The sequence below is a fragment of the Zeugodacus cucurbitae genome, chromosome 5 (assembly GCF_028554725.1).
Source record: "Zeugodacus cucurbitae isolate PBARC_wt_2022May chromosome 5, idZeuCucr1.2, whole genome shotgun sequence".
NCBI lineage: Eukaryota > Metazoa > Arthropoda > Insecta > Diptera > Tephritidae > Zeugodacus > Zeugodacus cucurbitae.
This window is the reverse complement of record NC_071670.1, coordinates 42349157-42361419: the sequence shown is the minus strand read 5'-3', so window position 1 is coordinate 42361419 and position 12263 is coordinate 42349157. Positions and strand designations below refer to the sequence as shown.

Sequence of the window (12263 nt, the reverse complement as noted above, 5' to 3'; positions counted from 1 at the left end):
TATATTTTTTAAATGCATTCAAAGCTTAATTTTTTTAATTACCTTATAAATGTATATTGATTGATTGACTAAAATCTTGACTATTCTTATTTCTTCTTATTTCTATAAAACAGGCTTATCCTGTCCTCGCTGCTCGCCGTTCATAATAACGTTGTACGGCCGCCTCATAAACTGCACCAACAGTACGTTTCTTCCATATAGCAGTCTTATCTATTTTGACCTTGGGTTTTACTTCGACCAAATCACAGGTTTCACTTGACACTATTGGAGCAGGCAATTCAGTTTTTGAATCGTTCTTTTCGATTTTTTCATCGGGTTTTTCTTTCTTTAAAGCGTCAAGATTTAAAGCGGTTGTGTTTGCATTATTGTGTGCTGCTAAACCTTTAGTCTGCTCAACCGTTTTATCGGCTACGGCTTTTTTAGATTCCTCTTCATCATCATCAGATGATGAATCAATGCTAAAGTCCGAATCTGCATCGATATTGTTTTGTAAATGCACTTTTTTGATCTCCGCTTCTGTATTGGCAGCGTCTTCTTCCTCCATTTCATCGGAAGCACGACGTTTGCGGTAGCTACGTTGCTGCGGTACTTTGCCAGACTTTATTGGTTTATATGCTACATCATCTTCATCGCCGGCAGATGTAACCACGGGTAGTTCCGGTTTCTTAACCTCTTTAGTCGACCCAGTTTTCTGTTCAAATAAATGCCTATAGAAACCATCTAAATCTTTTTGTTTCGTCACATCGCCGATTGCTTCCAAGTACTCATCGCGCTTTTCTTGTTCCTGCAGCTTTCGCATTTCTTCCAACTTCTTACGATAAGTTGAGGTTACAAAACTTTCTTTGTCCTTGAATTCCTCACCCTCCTCCTCGCGTTCTTTTTGCACTTGTCTCTCCACCCTAAGCTCGTTTTCCAGCTTGCGACGTTCAGCGAACTCCATTAAACGTCCAATATATTTGGGCTTCTTCGGTTCTTTGCTTTTAACTTCTTGCTCTTGTTCTCGCTTACTCTCCATTTCATCGTAAAGTTCATCATACTGAAAAACCGTAGGATCTTCCTTTAATGCCTTCTCCTGCATGGTACGTGCAATTCGTCGTTCCATTAAACTAGGTCCTTGCGCTACACTTATGCGTGGTTTAAACTGTGGTCTGCTCTCGTCATCGGAGGAGCTTTCATCAAATATAGACGGTTTGGATACGGGCCGAGCAGCAGCGGTTGGTTCATCTTGTTTCTTTTGTTGTCCAGGTATGATAAGACCATATCTGCAAATATTCAAAGCAATTAAGAGCACCTAAATAATAATTTTAATTTGCACTCACTGTTTAGACATTTTGCAAATAGCGCCAGTACAACTACTTTGCGGCGTCCACCTAGAGATGGCATACAGTATGATATTATCGATAACGGCGTCGCACGGATCAAATATATTGTTATCGAACTGCAACAATCCAATAAGAGTACGCATAAAGAATCTATTACTGAAATCCAAAACAAAATTTAAAAGTCCCCATTTATGAAGCTTTCATTTCCTTTCATGCCTTTTCTTTTATTCGCGCTAATTTAAATAACAACCACAAGTAACCTTATGTACACACGTAAGTTTTATTTTGAACAATACATAGCCTTTCCATTACACTTATAATTATATAAACACGACGACTAAATTGATTTAAATATACTGAAGAATTCAAGTGTATTTAACGTTAAATTCTACGAGTTCACAGAGTAAAGAAAATTATTTTCTCCGTCATGGCAGGTAGTATGTAGCTCTGCAACAGGCTACCACTACTGCAGCACAAAGTGCGACACCACTTAGTATTTACATTTACGTATTTATATAAGATTTAGAACAAATTCCAGTACTGATTAACTTTATCGTCATGTGGTAAATATAGTGATTGTGGTCGTTCAAAAGCTAACGCATACTGTTTGCTCTTTTTGGAGATCTCCTGATCGAAAATCTAAGTAATGAAGTAATTAATAACGTAGTAATTGTAATGCGCATTCTATATGATTTTACTTACATCATCTTCTTTTAACTCAAGCACCGAAGACAAGTCCCACTCAGTAGTTGGTAAAGGTTGTGATATAAAACGTGCCGCATTCGCTACTGCTGGTATGGCGTGTCTTTGCAATGAGACCACTTCCCATAACGAACTATCTAACGCATTTGATTTTGTCGGATCACGTTCTTCCATGATGAAAGGATCACGCGAAACTAAGAGCATATATAAAGCAAAATCATAACTGCCATTTTACTGCTATAACACATTTTTCATACCTTCAATAACAGCCTGTGCACAAATGAGTCGTTTTAAGCCAGAATGACGTAGTATCAAGTTACCAATGAAATGTAAAATAATTATAGAATCTTGTGGCGGTGCGATTAAACTTAAACGTGCCAGGCGTTTAACAAATGCTGCTACTAAATTTTCTGGCAAATGTGTAGAGCTTAAGAAAATGTCCGCCAGATAAAAGAGGCGTGCTTTAAACTTGGTATGGAAAATTTCGGGTTCAAACATGGAATACAGCTTTTCGTAAATATTTGGATACGTAATGTTGTGCTTCTGTATTAGCGTGAAAATACCTTGCAATGCAAGCAAGCTAACGGGACCACCTGCAATATAAGGTTATACTTTAAATTATCGCACAAAATTAAAACAATTTTCATGTTACTTACCGCAATCCAGTGAGTCCATAAGAAAATCTGTTAACAGTATTGGCTTTTCCAAGTGTGGCAAAACACGTTCCAGCAATATGATAAGCATTTGCCTATGCACAGTCTCCTGTATACCGTCTGTCCACTGCATTAGACACAACCATACTTTATTAATACACTTCTTGATTGGTGCATAGTCAAAACATTCGGGTTGTGCAGATTCTACGCCTGATTGCGTTATGCATAATAACTTTTGTTGTTCGTGCAGTTCTCCGGTCACAGGCAAAACATTTATGAGTTCCAAATAGTTACAGGCAAAGATTTCATTGGCGAAGGCAGCACGCGAAGCTAGTTGCTGCATTAATTTCCAACTGTAGAACACCACATCCAGATATTCGGAATATTCCTTAAAGCGCTGTAGCAGCGTGCTTTGTGATTTCGTAGGAGAAACTAATTTCTGTAGAATATTACGTAGGCGTTGCTTGGGAAATTTACAAGGTTCATCTGACTTATCTAAAGGATGTTTGCCCTCTGCCGCTAATAACTTCATACTTGAAACCAGTGCTTGTGCCGCTTCTGCGGGTTTCTCATTTTCGAAAGAGCTAAGTATTAGGCTCATGGCTTCCTCGTAGCGTTGACGCAGCCATTCACGATATTTGATCTCCGGACTATCGTCTGCAAGCACCAAATTGAATACAAATTTTTAACAAATATATATGCTTACATGCTTACCTTTCGGTTTCAGTGGTACACCTGTTATACACATTTCTCTGCGCTTTAACACCTCCACGAACACAACTTCCAAGGTCAACAGAGCAGCAGTAATAGATTGCTTTTCTTTAACGCAATGCTGGATATGCATATTAATTAAGGAGATTAATATAATGTGTTAATTTAAAATTGAAATCAGCATTGTAAAGTGCATGTAAATATGTATGTATACCTCAAAATGTGCAATGATATCCAAAAGATTGTTAGCATTGCGTCGTGAATTAAGGAAATCATTAGCTTTTGCACGCAGCTCCTTGGATATTTGACTGCGTATCGCTCCGGGATTCGCAAGAGTGGCGGCTGATCCTACAGCCGTGGTCATTATAATTATGGGAGTATCGGCAATTAATAGCAATTTTTCTCTAATTGGATTTTACGCAGTAAGCGAAATTAATTAAAATGTAATTTTAATGTAATAATCTGTACAACAAAATCGCGTTTGATCAGCAAACGTGAAGAAAAAAGTAAAAATCGTAGACGATGTGAGGGCAACAACAACTTCAACGAAATGTGTTGCCAACCTACTTAAGTTTTATTTTACTTCATTAAAATATACTATTTGAACTAAATTAAACAAGTTTTAAATAAATTAATACTAGTATATAGATTAGTAAATAATTATTTAATACTTGATCCTAAAGTAATTACACATTTTAAATAATAATCATATTTCATTGATATTATTTAACAGTTGGCAACTACAAAAATTGTGATCAACACGTTTTAATGTATACTTTGTGCACAAAACAACAATTGTAATACAAAAGTAAACAAACGAGGAGGAAATCTCGCAGGAAAATGAACGTAGTTACGGATTTCAAGCCGGTTCCAACGCGTGCCGCTTTAGCATTACAGCGAAAAAATCAATCAAATGATTTCCAGGCTATGGTATTTGAGGATCCTGCAAAATCGCTAAACTCAGCTGGCGAAGAAGCACAAGATTCGAAGAAGTCAGGTAAAGGTGACTCCAAAAGAAGCAACACTAAAGATGAAGGAGAGGAGTTCGATATCAGGAAAGCACGGAATGAGGTGCTCAACTTTGCCATGAATAACCAGCGGGTTACCAAAAACAAAAAGAAAATGGAAACGTTCCAGCTCATCAAAATGGGAATGAAGGCACCGAAGAAACCATACAAAAATTACAAAGATTTATTGGATGAACGCAAGCGTTTGAAGAATATACGAGAGGAAAGAAAGAAATTCCATCAGTTGGGCAAAACTCAGACCGGTGCGGCGTCCGTTAAGTGTCGAAGTAAAACAAAGTTGGAGAAACAACAAAAGAAGCGTGCACCTGTAACAGCAATAGACCAAAATTATGGTGTGGTTAAGCCAAAACTGAAGAAAAGAAAATAAATTTAATAAATTATTGTACATATATTAATTTATTTTTTTTTTTTACAAATATTTACATTGTTATAACAAACAAAAATTATAAAAAAGATAGTTTTTATTTCTCCGATATTAAAAACAAAAACCGATACTAAAAAATCGATTATATATTTCTGTCACAGTGTATAGGCTGTCATTTATCAGCTGTGATTACGTGATTCGCACAAGCAAAGTGAGATTCGTTTCCCATTCGCAATAATTAATAGTAAATATTAAATATGTTCAACCGATCACGTTCGTTGAGTACTATTGTACGTCGCGGCTATAACCAGGCGGCACAGGATATGGCTGGTATCAAACCTCCGAAGGGACCAGGTGGTAGTGGTAGTGGTAGCGAAGGTGTCAATGCCAATGTACCTGGACTGAGCAGCAACATTGTCAAACCAGCTTCCGGTCCTCTCGGTCCCGGTGCGTCTCCAACTGGTGATTACAAAGTCCCCGAATACTACTCATTTAACCGCTTCAGTTACGCCGAAGCAGAAGTCGAAATAGCAAAATATCGCTTGCCTCAACCTTCAGCACACCGAAAGTAAACAGCTGTAGTCGACATGTATAAAGCATTGTGTTAAAAAAAAATAACTAAAATTAATTATCAAAATAAATAGATCAACAAGTATAGCAAGTTATTATATTTATTACGCAGATGAGTACAAACTATTTTTATATTATATGTAATTAAACAATCATTTCTAATTCACGTGCATAGAAAATAGCTTGTTCTGCCAACTCAACTGATGGCAATACTTCTTTTGGTTTGGCAGTTTTTTCTACAAAATTGTAAATACCATCAGCGCCCAAATTCCAATTGCGTTTTTGGCCAAAAGCTTTGACTTCCTCAAGAGAATTGAGATTCAACCGTTTCGCTGCTTCTTTGGCCGATATCTTTTCATATGATTTTTCTATACAAGCTCCGATTTCATCACGTACGGTGTTAAGTAGTATATCCATGAAATGATTATAAATTTCTGAAGGCGCCGAACTCTGTAAACAGTGAAAAATGTAAAATTTAATATTTAATGGTTAATTAATACCAGTTTATTTGTTAATGTTTACTACCTTTGCTTGGAAAATTTTATTATATCGTCCTTCCATTATGTATTGCTCCAATGCCAATATAGGACGTATATATTTGTTATTTTGTATGGTGTCGGCGGACAACAGCTCTAATTCTGTGTGAAATTCTGAAACGCGATTTACAGACAGCAAATACAGCAGATTTATGCCTAACAATTTATACATATTATCGGACTCGCCAATCTTTTGTCTGAAAATTTAAAGTTGTTTAGCAAAAAGAATTGTATTAAGCGGTGGCTAATGATTTGTACATACTTATAATCATAATAATAACATTTGAGTTGAGACATGTATCTTTCGTAGGCCGGTATGTCCTTATTTGCGACACTGTATTCCACGGCAATTTCGAGAACATCGCGTGCTAAAACCATTTCATTTTTACTGGTCTTCGTGTCGCCAGTGGGCAGGAAAGCTAACTTAGTTAACTCGACCTATATTATTGATAAAAACAAAGTCGATGAATTTGCAAAATCTAGCAGCCATTGTGAGGTTATATGAAACACCAAATACCTTTAAGACATCCAACAATTGACCACATTTCTTTAGATTTTGCGGTTTTTTAGACCATTCGGCTTTTAGCTCTTTATATAAATTCTCAATTCCACCCAAATTTGTCATTTTTATAAAATTATTAACGGATATGAGAAAGAAAACTTTTCAGAATGATACGCTAAAATTCAGTAAGTTGTTTTGCTTTCCTCCTCTTTGTGTTGTCATTTATGACAGTGTAGAGTTTTTGTCACCTGCTATGCGCTGACATACGCAGTCTCCAAAATCTATTACCATTTTTTAAGTTGGACAACTAACTGCAATTGTGTTTAGTTTAATAAGTTAAATATATATTCATTCAACACAAATACGCTTATTAAAGACCTCTTAGATTTGCTTAGTTATAATATCGACCATTACGTTAAACATTTTACCATAAATATATCTACTTAGAATTTGCCTCGTAAAAAATAGATGGCCGCCATTTTCTACAAATGCAACTCTCCAATTGTTTTCCAAGAATGAACACTTTATCTCTTTCGCTCTTACGTAATACGGCTAAGTAAATGTCAAAAAGACGCCATTTTCACAATCTATTATAAGCTCGTAATGTCTCTTTCATGCGCACCAACCGAGTTCGTAAAGTGAAATTAGTGTTGTGAAAATATCGTTGTGACTGCGTTTCTTCACATCGAAATGTCATAAAGCGTTATTGGTTCACCAATTTCTAAAAATTTAAGGAAAAATATATAATATTTAGATTTGTGCACATAAGTTTCTGTAAAAATAAACTATAAACTAATAAGAAATATAATTGAACAGAAAATCGCAGAAACTTACGCTGCCTCTTGGTTGCGGCAGCGTATCGTGTTCGTTGATTTAGAGTGTGCATTAATAGCCTAGATTTTCTCCTATTGGAACGGAGTGTTTTTAATATTTTATAATTTACTCTTCGCTTTGTGTTAATTAACAGTGGATGTAATTGTTTTTTGACATTTGATATTTATATCTGGACAATTGGAAGCTAAGAAAAAAGTAAGAATAAATGCAAATATTTGTGATATGTTACTAGATGAGTTCTTTCAAGCGCGCCACGAAGTACAGTAGGGCGAATTGCAAAATATAAACGGTGGCATTTTACTGATTGCACTAAGTACTTCAAAATTGATGGAAAATTTGCCTTCAGACCGAATTTGAGTTCCTAAAAAATATATAAAATATTTTTGGTAATGTGGCTTTATATGAGTTTTTACTATTCGCGCCAATATTTGACAATCGGTGGAAAGGTTTAAAGCGTTGCCACACGGCCCTATCATTAAGGGATGAATTGCACTGACTAATAAAAACAACTAATCTTTGTAATTATTTTGTAAAATTTAAACTAAAACTTACACTTACGCATCTATTTCGTTTATTCAAAATCAACTGCTAATTTTAAAATGTTAATTCTTTCATCTACAGCAAAATACATGTGAACTAAGGATGCGCGTTGGTAAAAAAGCTAACGTCGTCGAGGCGAAGAAAACGCGTTCTTGTGTCGTACGATTGGAAAAAGTCCCATCACCCCCATTAAAACAAACCAGAGCTAGTGGTGTGAGCTTACGTGGAAACGTGCAACAACATTCTGACGAGAAAAAATTTAAAGGACCACTTAAGAAGCGACCCATTGCAGAGGAAAGCAGTACATCAATTACACTAAGTGCTTCTACTCCAATTTCAACACAAAATTTAGCAAAGGCCAAAGAAATGAGAGACAAGTATAAAACTCCTTTGAAAGGTCATAAGACCGCAACACCGAAACCCGTTGTTCCTGAACAACCACCACCTACAATAGCAGCAGGTCGTTCAAGGCGAGCAATAAAACCAAATCCCAAATATGCAAGTGAGGATATGGTTACACCAAAGATTATTAGGAATGTGTCGGCACTTGCAGGAACATCAATGAAACGGCCAACTATTGTTCCGGAGAAACAACGAAAACGGTCGACAAGTAGTTCGGATGACTTTTTCAATAAAGACTCTAGCGACGAATTGGGTGCCAACGATTTCGATGATGATGAAGTAGATAAGCTATACAAAGAAATCGAAAAGGAAAGTGATTCCGATTTCTCAGACGAACCTAAAGTTGTTGTAGCGCCTGTAAAGAAGCGTGGACGACCTCGAAAAAATGTACCACCAACTCCAACAACTACTCCTGCACCAGCTCCTCGGCCTACCCCGACTTCTATGTATAAATCACAGTCTTCACAACTACAATTATTGCGAAAGTCATATGCCGCAAGTGTAAATAGATCAATTGAGCCATCGGTGGGCATTAAACGTAAGCACAATGAAACTATGACTGCGGGTAGTAGTAGTGATAATGATAATGAATCGGCTGGTGTTGCTCGAAAACGTATATTGCTAACAAAATCGTTAATAGAACGCGACGTTAAAAGTTCGAGTTCCAATGACATTAGCATGTTAGTAAGGAAGGCCAATCCAACACTCAATGGAAACAAATTAGCCAAAATAAAAAGCAGTGCATTAGAAAATGAACATGTCAAACGCAATACAACAATTATAGAGAAACGTACACTAATTGATGGCGATAATGTACCGATTAAATTACAGCAAAGTAAATATCTACAGACTATGCGTAGCATCAATAATAGTGCATCGTCAACTACAACAACAACACGTACTTTAATAACATCAACAAATAAAACACAAAATGCTAGAATACTAGCGGTTGAAAAACATCGGAGCGCTTCTCCCGCAACACCGAAAATTACAAAATCGCCTAAGGAGGAGAACACTGAAGAAGGTGGTGAAAATAAATTAACCGATTCACCTTCTTCGAATACAGATGATTTCGAAACCATGCCAACATTTACAATTGTCAATATCAACGATATAATTAACAAGAAAGGTGATGTGCTAATATCGAAGGCTGGAAAACCACAGAAACCAGATGAAAGTGTAAATACGGAGCCCGAGACAGCTGAGCCAGTTAAAGTAAATGAATATAAACCTGGTCCTGGGCGTCGTAAAGGTTTGCTTGCCGAAAAAGCCAGCGATCCTAATCGTTCGAAAAGTCCATTGACCACAACAAAAAAGCCAACGCAGAAAATTCTCAATCACACACTACTTAAGAGAACAACGACAGCGAATAGTTCGGGAGTACGAAATAAAGCGAATACAAACACATCACAAGATAGACCAGCTCCACGTATACTTAATTCTATGGTGGCAAAGAAAACCCAACCAGTTAAGCCGATGATAGCAAATTTCGATGATTCGGCAGACGACGAAATTTATCCGCTTTCCTTTGATGGGGACGAAGATGATGATGAGGATGAGGAGGAAGATGCAAATGAGATTGCCGACCCAGATGAGGATTTTGATGATCCAGATGAATCGTTTGAGCTTGGTAAAAATAAACTTCCTGCCAGCACACCGTACACTCAAAAGAAAACAGCGCCGTCGTTAAAGGAAAACTCGAAAGCAGCGCTGAATCGACAACCAGCTAAAAATATTGTGCAACGTAAAATTTCACCGGAAAAAGTAGTGATCTCACGCCAAGGTGATAAAATAATTAAGAAAATTACCTGTTTTGAAACATGGTACGTCATCGTACCCGAAGAAGTGACGCCGAAAGTTGCACGAAATATACTGGAAATACCGCTTATTAAACTGGCCAACGTAGCTGCACACATTAATCTACCCAGTGAGGACTGGAAGAGTAAAGTGACGTTACACGAACTATCACCATCAATGGTAGCGAAAACAAACATGATAACATATACGGGAGATCTGAAGGAGTACAATATCTCAGAAAACGATCGTGGTCGATATCAGCCGTCATGTGTAATGTTTCGTCGCTCAGTTAATGATCGCACGAAATCGCGACTTCCTTACGATAGAGCTGTCATATTTAAAAACAAAACATTCTTTACGAACATCGAGGGCAAAAATGTCAAAATGGTTGGTGCGCCCAGCACAATCAATTCACAGAAGGATGTCGAAATATTGCTGCAAATTGTGGATTCGTTAACACTGCAAAGTTCGCTCGTTGAGCCGACAAATACAATACAATAGGCGATGTGACCAAAATAATAAATGGCACAAACAAAAACTCATTACAGTTCTTTGTATGTATATGCCCAGGACCACATAACAACATACATTAATTCGATATAAATTCTCGTTTAAATTTAAGTTATAAACCAAAATAGCTTAAATTGCAAAACTCGGATAAGAGTTTTCACATTAATTAATCGAAAAACTGTAATTGAATTACTTAGGCATGTAATATTAAACAATCATATGAGTGCACAGATTTTATCTATATCGTTGCAAAATTATTGTTTGTACATTGTAAGACTTTCTTAAGCAGATATCACAATAACATTTAATTGCATATACACTAATGGTTAATACGACTACATAAGGTTCATAATTTTTGCAAACATAGCGTTAGAAAAATGCAAATAATTTTGCAACGATATATATTATATACTCGTAGTATAAAAAATTTGTGTATATATAAACTATAACTTGCATAGGATTATGGTTAAGTCTGGGTCCATATTTATAAAAACCGATTAAAGAGTTCATTGAACTTTTTAATTACAAAAACACTAGTGCGTAGGTGTTGAAAATCAAATACTTCACAATGAACTTGACATATTTCATTTAAAAAGGATTTTTTTTTGCCAAGAAGAGAGAAGTTAAAATATAAAAGCTCTACACATATATAATGTGTAGCTATTGCATATATTACATAGTACATTTGTAAAGTCTTTCAGTAGTAGTGAAAAGAAAAAAAAAACAAAATGAAAAAACATCTCTCAATTTTGTTAAAATAATTATGGTTATTTTTAGTTATGTAACAATTAAGTATTTTATTATAGCCATTAATAGCCTACTTAAATCTAATTTATAAAATTTCTACACGAAAAAAATCAAGCGGTTGGTATAATAAACCAATTTTTTATGTTTATATAAAAGCTTTACTTTGATGCCTATAACTCGCTTGGCAGATGGAGGTGAAGTATGAAGTGTTTGTTTATTTAACAATTGCTGAACATGTTTAAAAATTCATTAACAACCAGAATTTTTCGAAATGGCCATATAACTACTGCACAATTTTTGTTTTTTATTGGAAATGCATATATCATTTTTTAAAATGTTAGATATACATGTGTCGAAATCGGCATTACTGAAGACCTTTGCAACCCCTTAAAGGACCTGTACAATTTTATTTTTCCTTGATCTATTGAATACCCATAATATGTATTTGCTTTACTTTGCTAATAAAGAATAACTGAGTAAAAATTATTGTTTTTATTTACGTTAACGTAGTGGCAACGCTTTGCATCATTTTCGTCAGGGTGGCAACGCCGAAGGAGTGCGTTCGACGACAGAGTGATATATATATTTGAGATTTAAATCAAATATCGGTGTTATATATGAAGTTGATATATAGAAAGTAGATATATAAGCCTTCTTTATGAGGAGTTAAACTTGCAAGAAGTGCTTTTATAAAACTCATTCAGTTTTCCTTAAAGACAAGTGTGTTATACTCATGCTACTAATTTCATAATATTAATGATATGAAAAACTGGCATCAATATTTTTCGTAGAATTCTGAAAATTTTTTAATTATTACTTCATTTAAATTCTTCATATTAGACAGAAATTGCTAAAAATTCTAAATAATAAAAAAATAATAATAATTTTACCAACACTGTTTATGTTGACCAACACTATTTATCATATTCGAATTTTATTTTATTAAAAATATAAATAAAGTTTATTAATTATTAAATTTCAGTTAATTCTATATCTCGCAAGAAGTATATAATAATTATATATATACACTATGTCACATAATTTA

At 35.4% G+C, this 12263-nt stretch overlaps 6 protein-coding genes across 7 annotated transcripts; 3 read left to right on the top strand and 3 right to left on the bottom strand.

The window, feature by feature from the left end:
• Positions 1-42: 42 nt before the first annotated feature.
• LOC105216218 (nuclear speckle splicing regulatory protein 1) lies at positions 43-1680 on the bottom strand. The gene is made up of 3 exons (XM_011190602.3): positions 1539-1680; positions 1320-1478; positions 43-1262 (listed from the first exon to the last, which is right to left on the bottom strand). The coding sequence occupies exons 2-3, from the start codon at positions 1463-1465 to the stop codon at positions 116-118; spliced, it is 1293 nt and encodes a 430-aa protein (XP_011188904.2). The 5' UTR covers positions 1466-1478; positions 1539-1680; the 3' UTR covers positions 43-115.
• LOC105216217 (nucleolar complex protein 4 homolog A) lies at positions 1584-3915 on the bottom strand. Its single transcript, XM_011190601.3, has 6 exons — positions 3603-3915; positions 3392-3509; positions 2681-3334; positions 2282-2617; positions 2025-2218; positions 1584-1961 (listed from the first exon to the last, which is right to left on the bottom strand). Exons 1-6 carry the CDS (start codon positions 3750-3752, stop codon positions 1845-1847), a joined length of 1569 nt encoding a protein of 522 aa, XP_011188903.1. The 5' UTR covers positions 3753-3915; the 3' UTR covers positions 1584-1844.
• Positions 3916-4125: 210 nt separating this feature from the next.
• LOC105216216 (uncharacterized protein C1orf131) lies at positions 4126-5108 on the top strand. The gene has a single exon (XM_011190599.3). It carries the CDS (start codon positions 4229-4231, stop codon positions 4781-4783), a length of 555 nt encoding a protein of 184 aa, XP_011188901.1. The 5' UTR covers positions 4126-4228; the 3' UTR covers positions 4784-5108.
• Positions 5038-5435, top strand: LOC105216214 (uncharacterized). Its single transcript, XM_011190597.3, has one exon. The coding sequence runs from the start codon at positions 5038-5040 to the stop codon at positions 5350-5352; it is 315 nt and encodes a 104-aa protein (XP_011188899.1). The 3' UTR covers positions 5353-5435.
• LOC105216215 (26S proteasome non-ATPase regulatory subunit 8) lies at positions 5434-6614 on the bottom strand. Its single transcript, XM_011190598.2, has 4 exons — positions 6404-6614; positions 6149-6324; positions 5876-6083; positions 5434-5800 (listed from the first exon to the last, which is right to left on the bottom strand). Exons 1-4 carry the CDS (start codon positions 6509-6511, stop codon positions 5495-5497), a joined length of 798 nt encoding a protein of 265 aa, XP_011188900.1. The 5' UTR covers positions 6512-6614; the 3' UTR covers positions 5434-5494.
• A 154-nt stretch (positions 6615-6768) lies between these two features.
• Positions 6769-11332, top strand: LOC105216212 (uncharacterized). 2 transcript variants are annotated; one of them, XM_011190596.3, is made up of 2 exons: positions 6769-7417; positions 7844-11332. In XM_011190596.3, exon 2 carries the CDS (start codon positions 7865-7867, stop codon positions 10460-10462), a length of 2598 nt encoding a protein of 865 aa, XP_011188898.1. In that variant the 5' UTR covers positions 6769-7417; positions 7844-7864; the 3' UTR covers positions 10463-11332. The 2 variants fall into 2 exon arrangements, with proteins under 2 accessions (XP_011188898.1, XP_028898694.1); XM_029042861.2 differs by lacking the exon at positions 6769-7417 and adding an exon at positions 7477-7740.
• Positions 11333-12263: the final 931 nt, after the last annotated feature.

Bases quoted from the DNA above. Each gene is read 5' to 3' on its own strand.
- LOC105216218 (XM_011190602.3), bottom strand. From the start codon at position 1,465: ATGCGTACTCTTATTGGATTGTTGCAGTTCGATAACAATATATTTGAT. The intron at 1,263-1,319 runs GTGAGTGCAAAT...GAATATTTGCAG, and splicing joins ATTTGCAAAATGTCTAAACA to ATATGGTCTTATCATACCTG.
- LOC105216217 (XM_011190601.3), bottom strand. From the start codon at position 3,752: ATGACCACGGCTGTAGGATCAGCCGCCACTCTTGCGAATCCCGGAGCG. The intron at 3,510-3,602 runs GTATACATACAT...ATGCATATCCAG, and splicing joins ATATCATTGCACATTTTGAG to CATTGCGTTAAAGAAAAGCA. The intron at 1,962-2,024 runs GTAAGTAAAATC...TTCATTACTTAG, and splicing joins TTGAGTTAAAAGAAGATGAT to ATTTTCGATCAGGAGATCTC.
- LOC105216216 (XM_011190599.3), top strand. From the start codon at position 4,229: ATGAACGTAGTTACGGATTTCAAGCCGGTTCCAACGCGTGCCGCTTTA.
- LOC105216214 (XM_011190597.3), top strand. From the start codon at position 5,038: ATGTTCAACCGATCACGTTCGTTGAGTACTATTGTACGTCGCGGCTAT.
- LOC105216215 (XM_011190598.2), bottom strand. From the start codon at position 6,511: ATGACAAATTTGGGTGGAATTGAGAATTTATATAAAGAGCTAAAAGCC. The intron at 6,325-6,403 runs GTATTTGGTGTT...TCAATAATATAG, and splicing joins AATTGTTGGATGTCTTAAAG to GTCGAGTTAACTAAGTTAGC. The intron at 5,801-5,875 runs GTAGTAAACATT...CACTGTTTACAG, and splicing joins ATAAAATTTTCCAAGCAAAG to AGTTCGGCGCCTTCAGAAAT.
- LOC105216212 (XM_011190596.3), top strand. From the start codon at position 7,865: ATGCGCGTTGGTAAAAAAGCTAACGTCGTCGAGGCGAAGAAAACGCGT.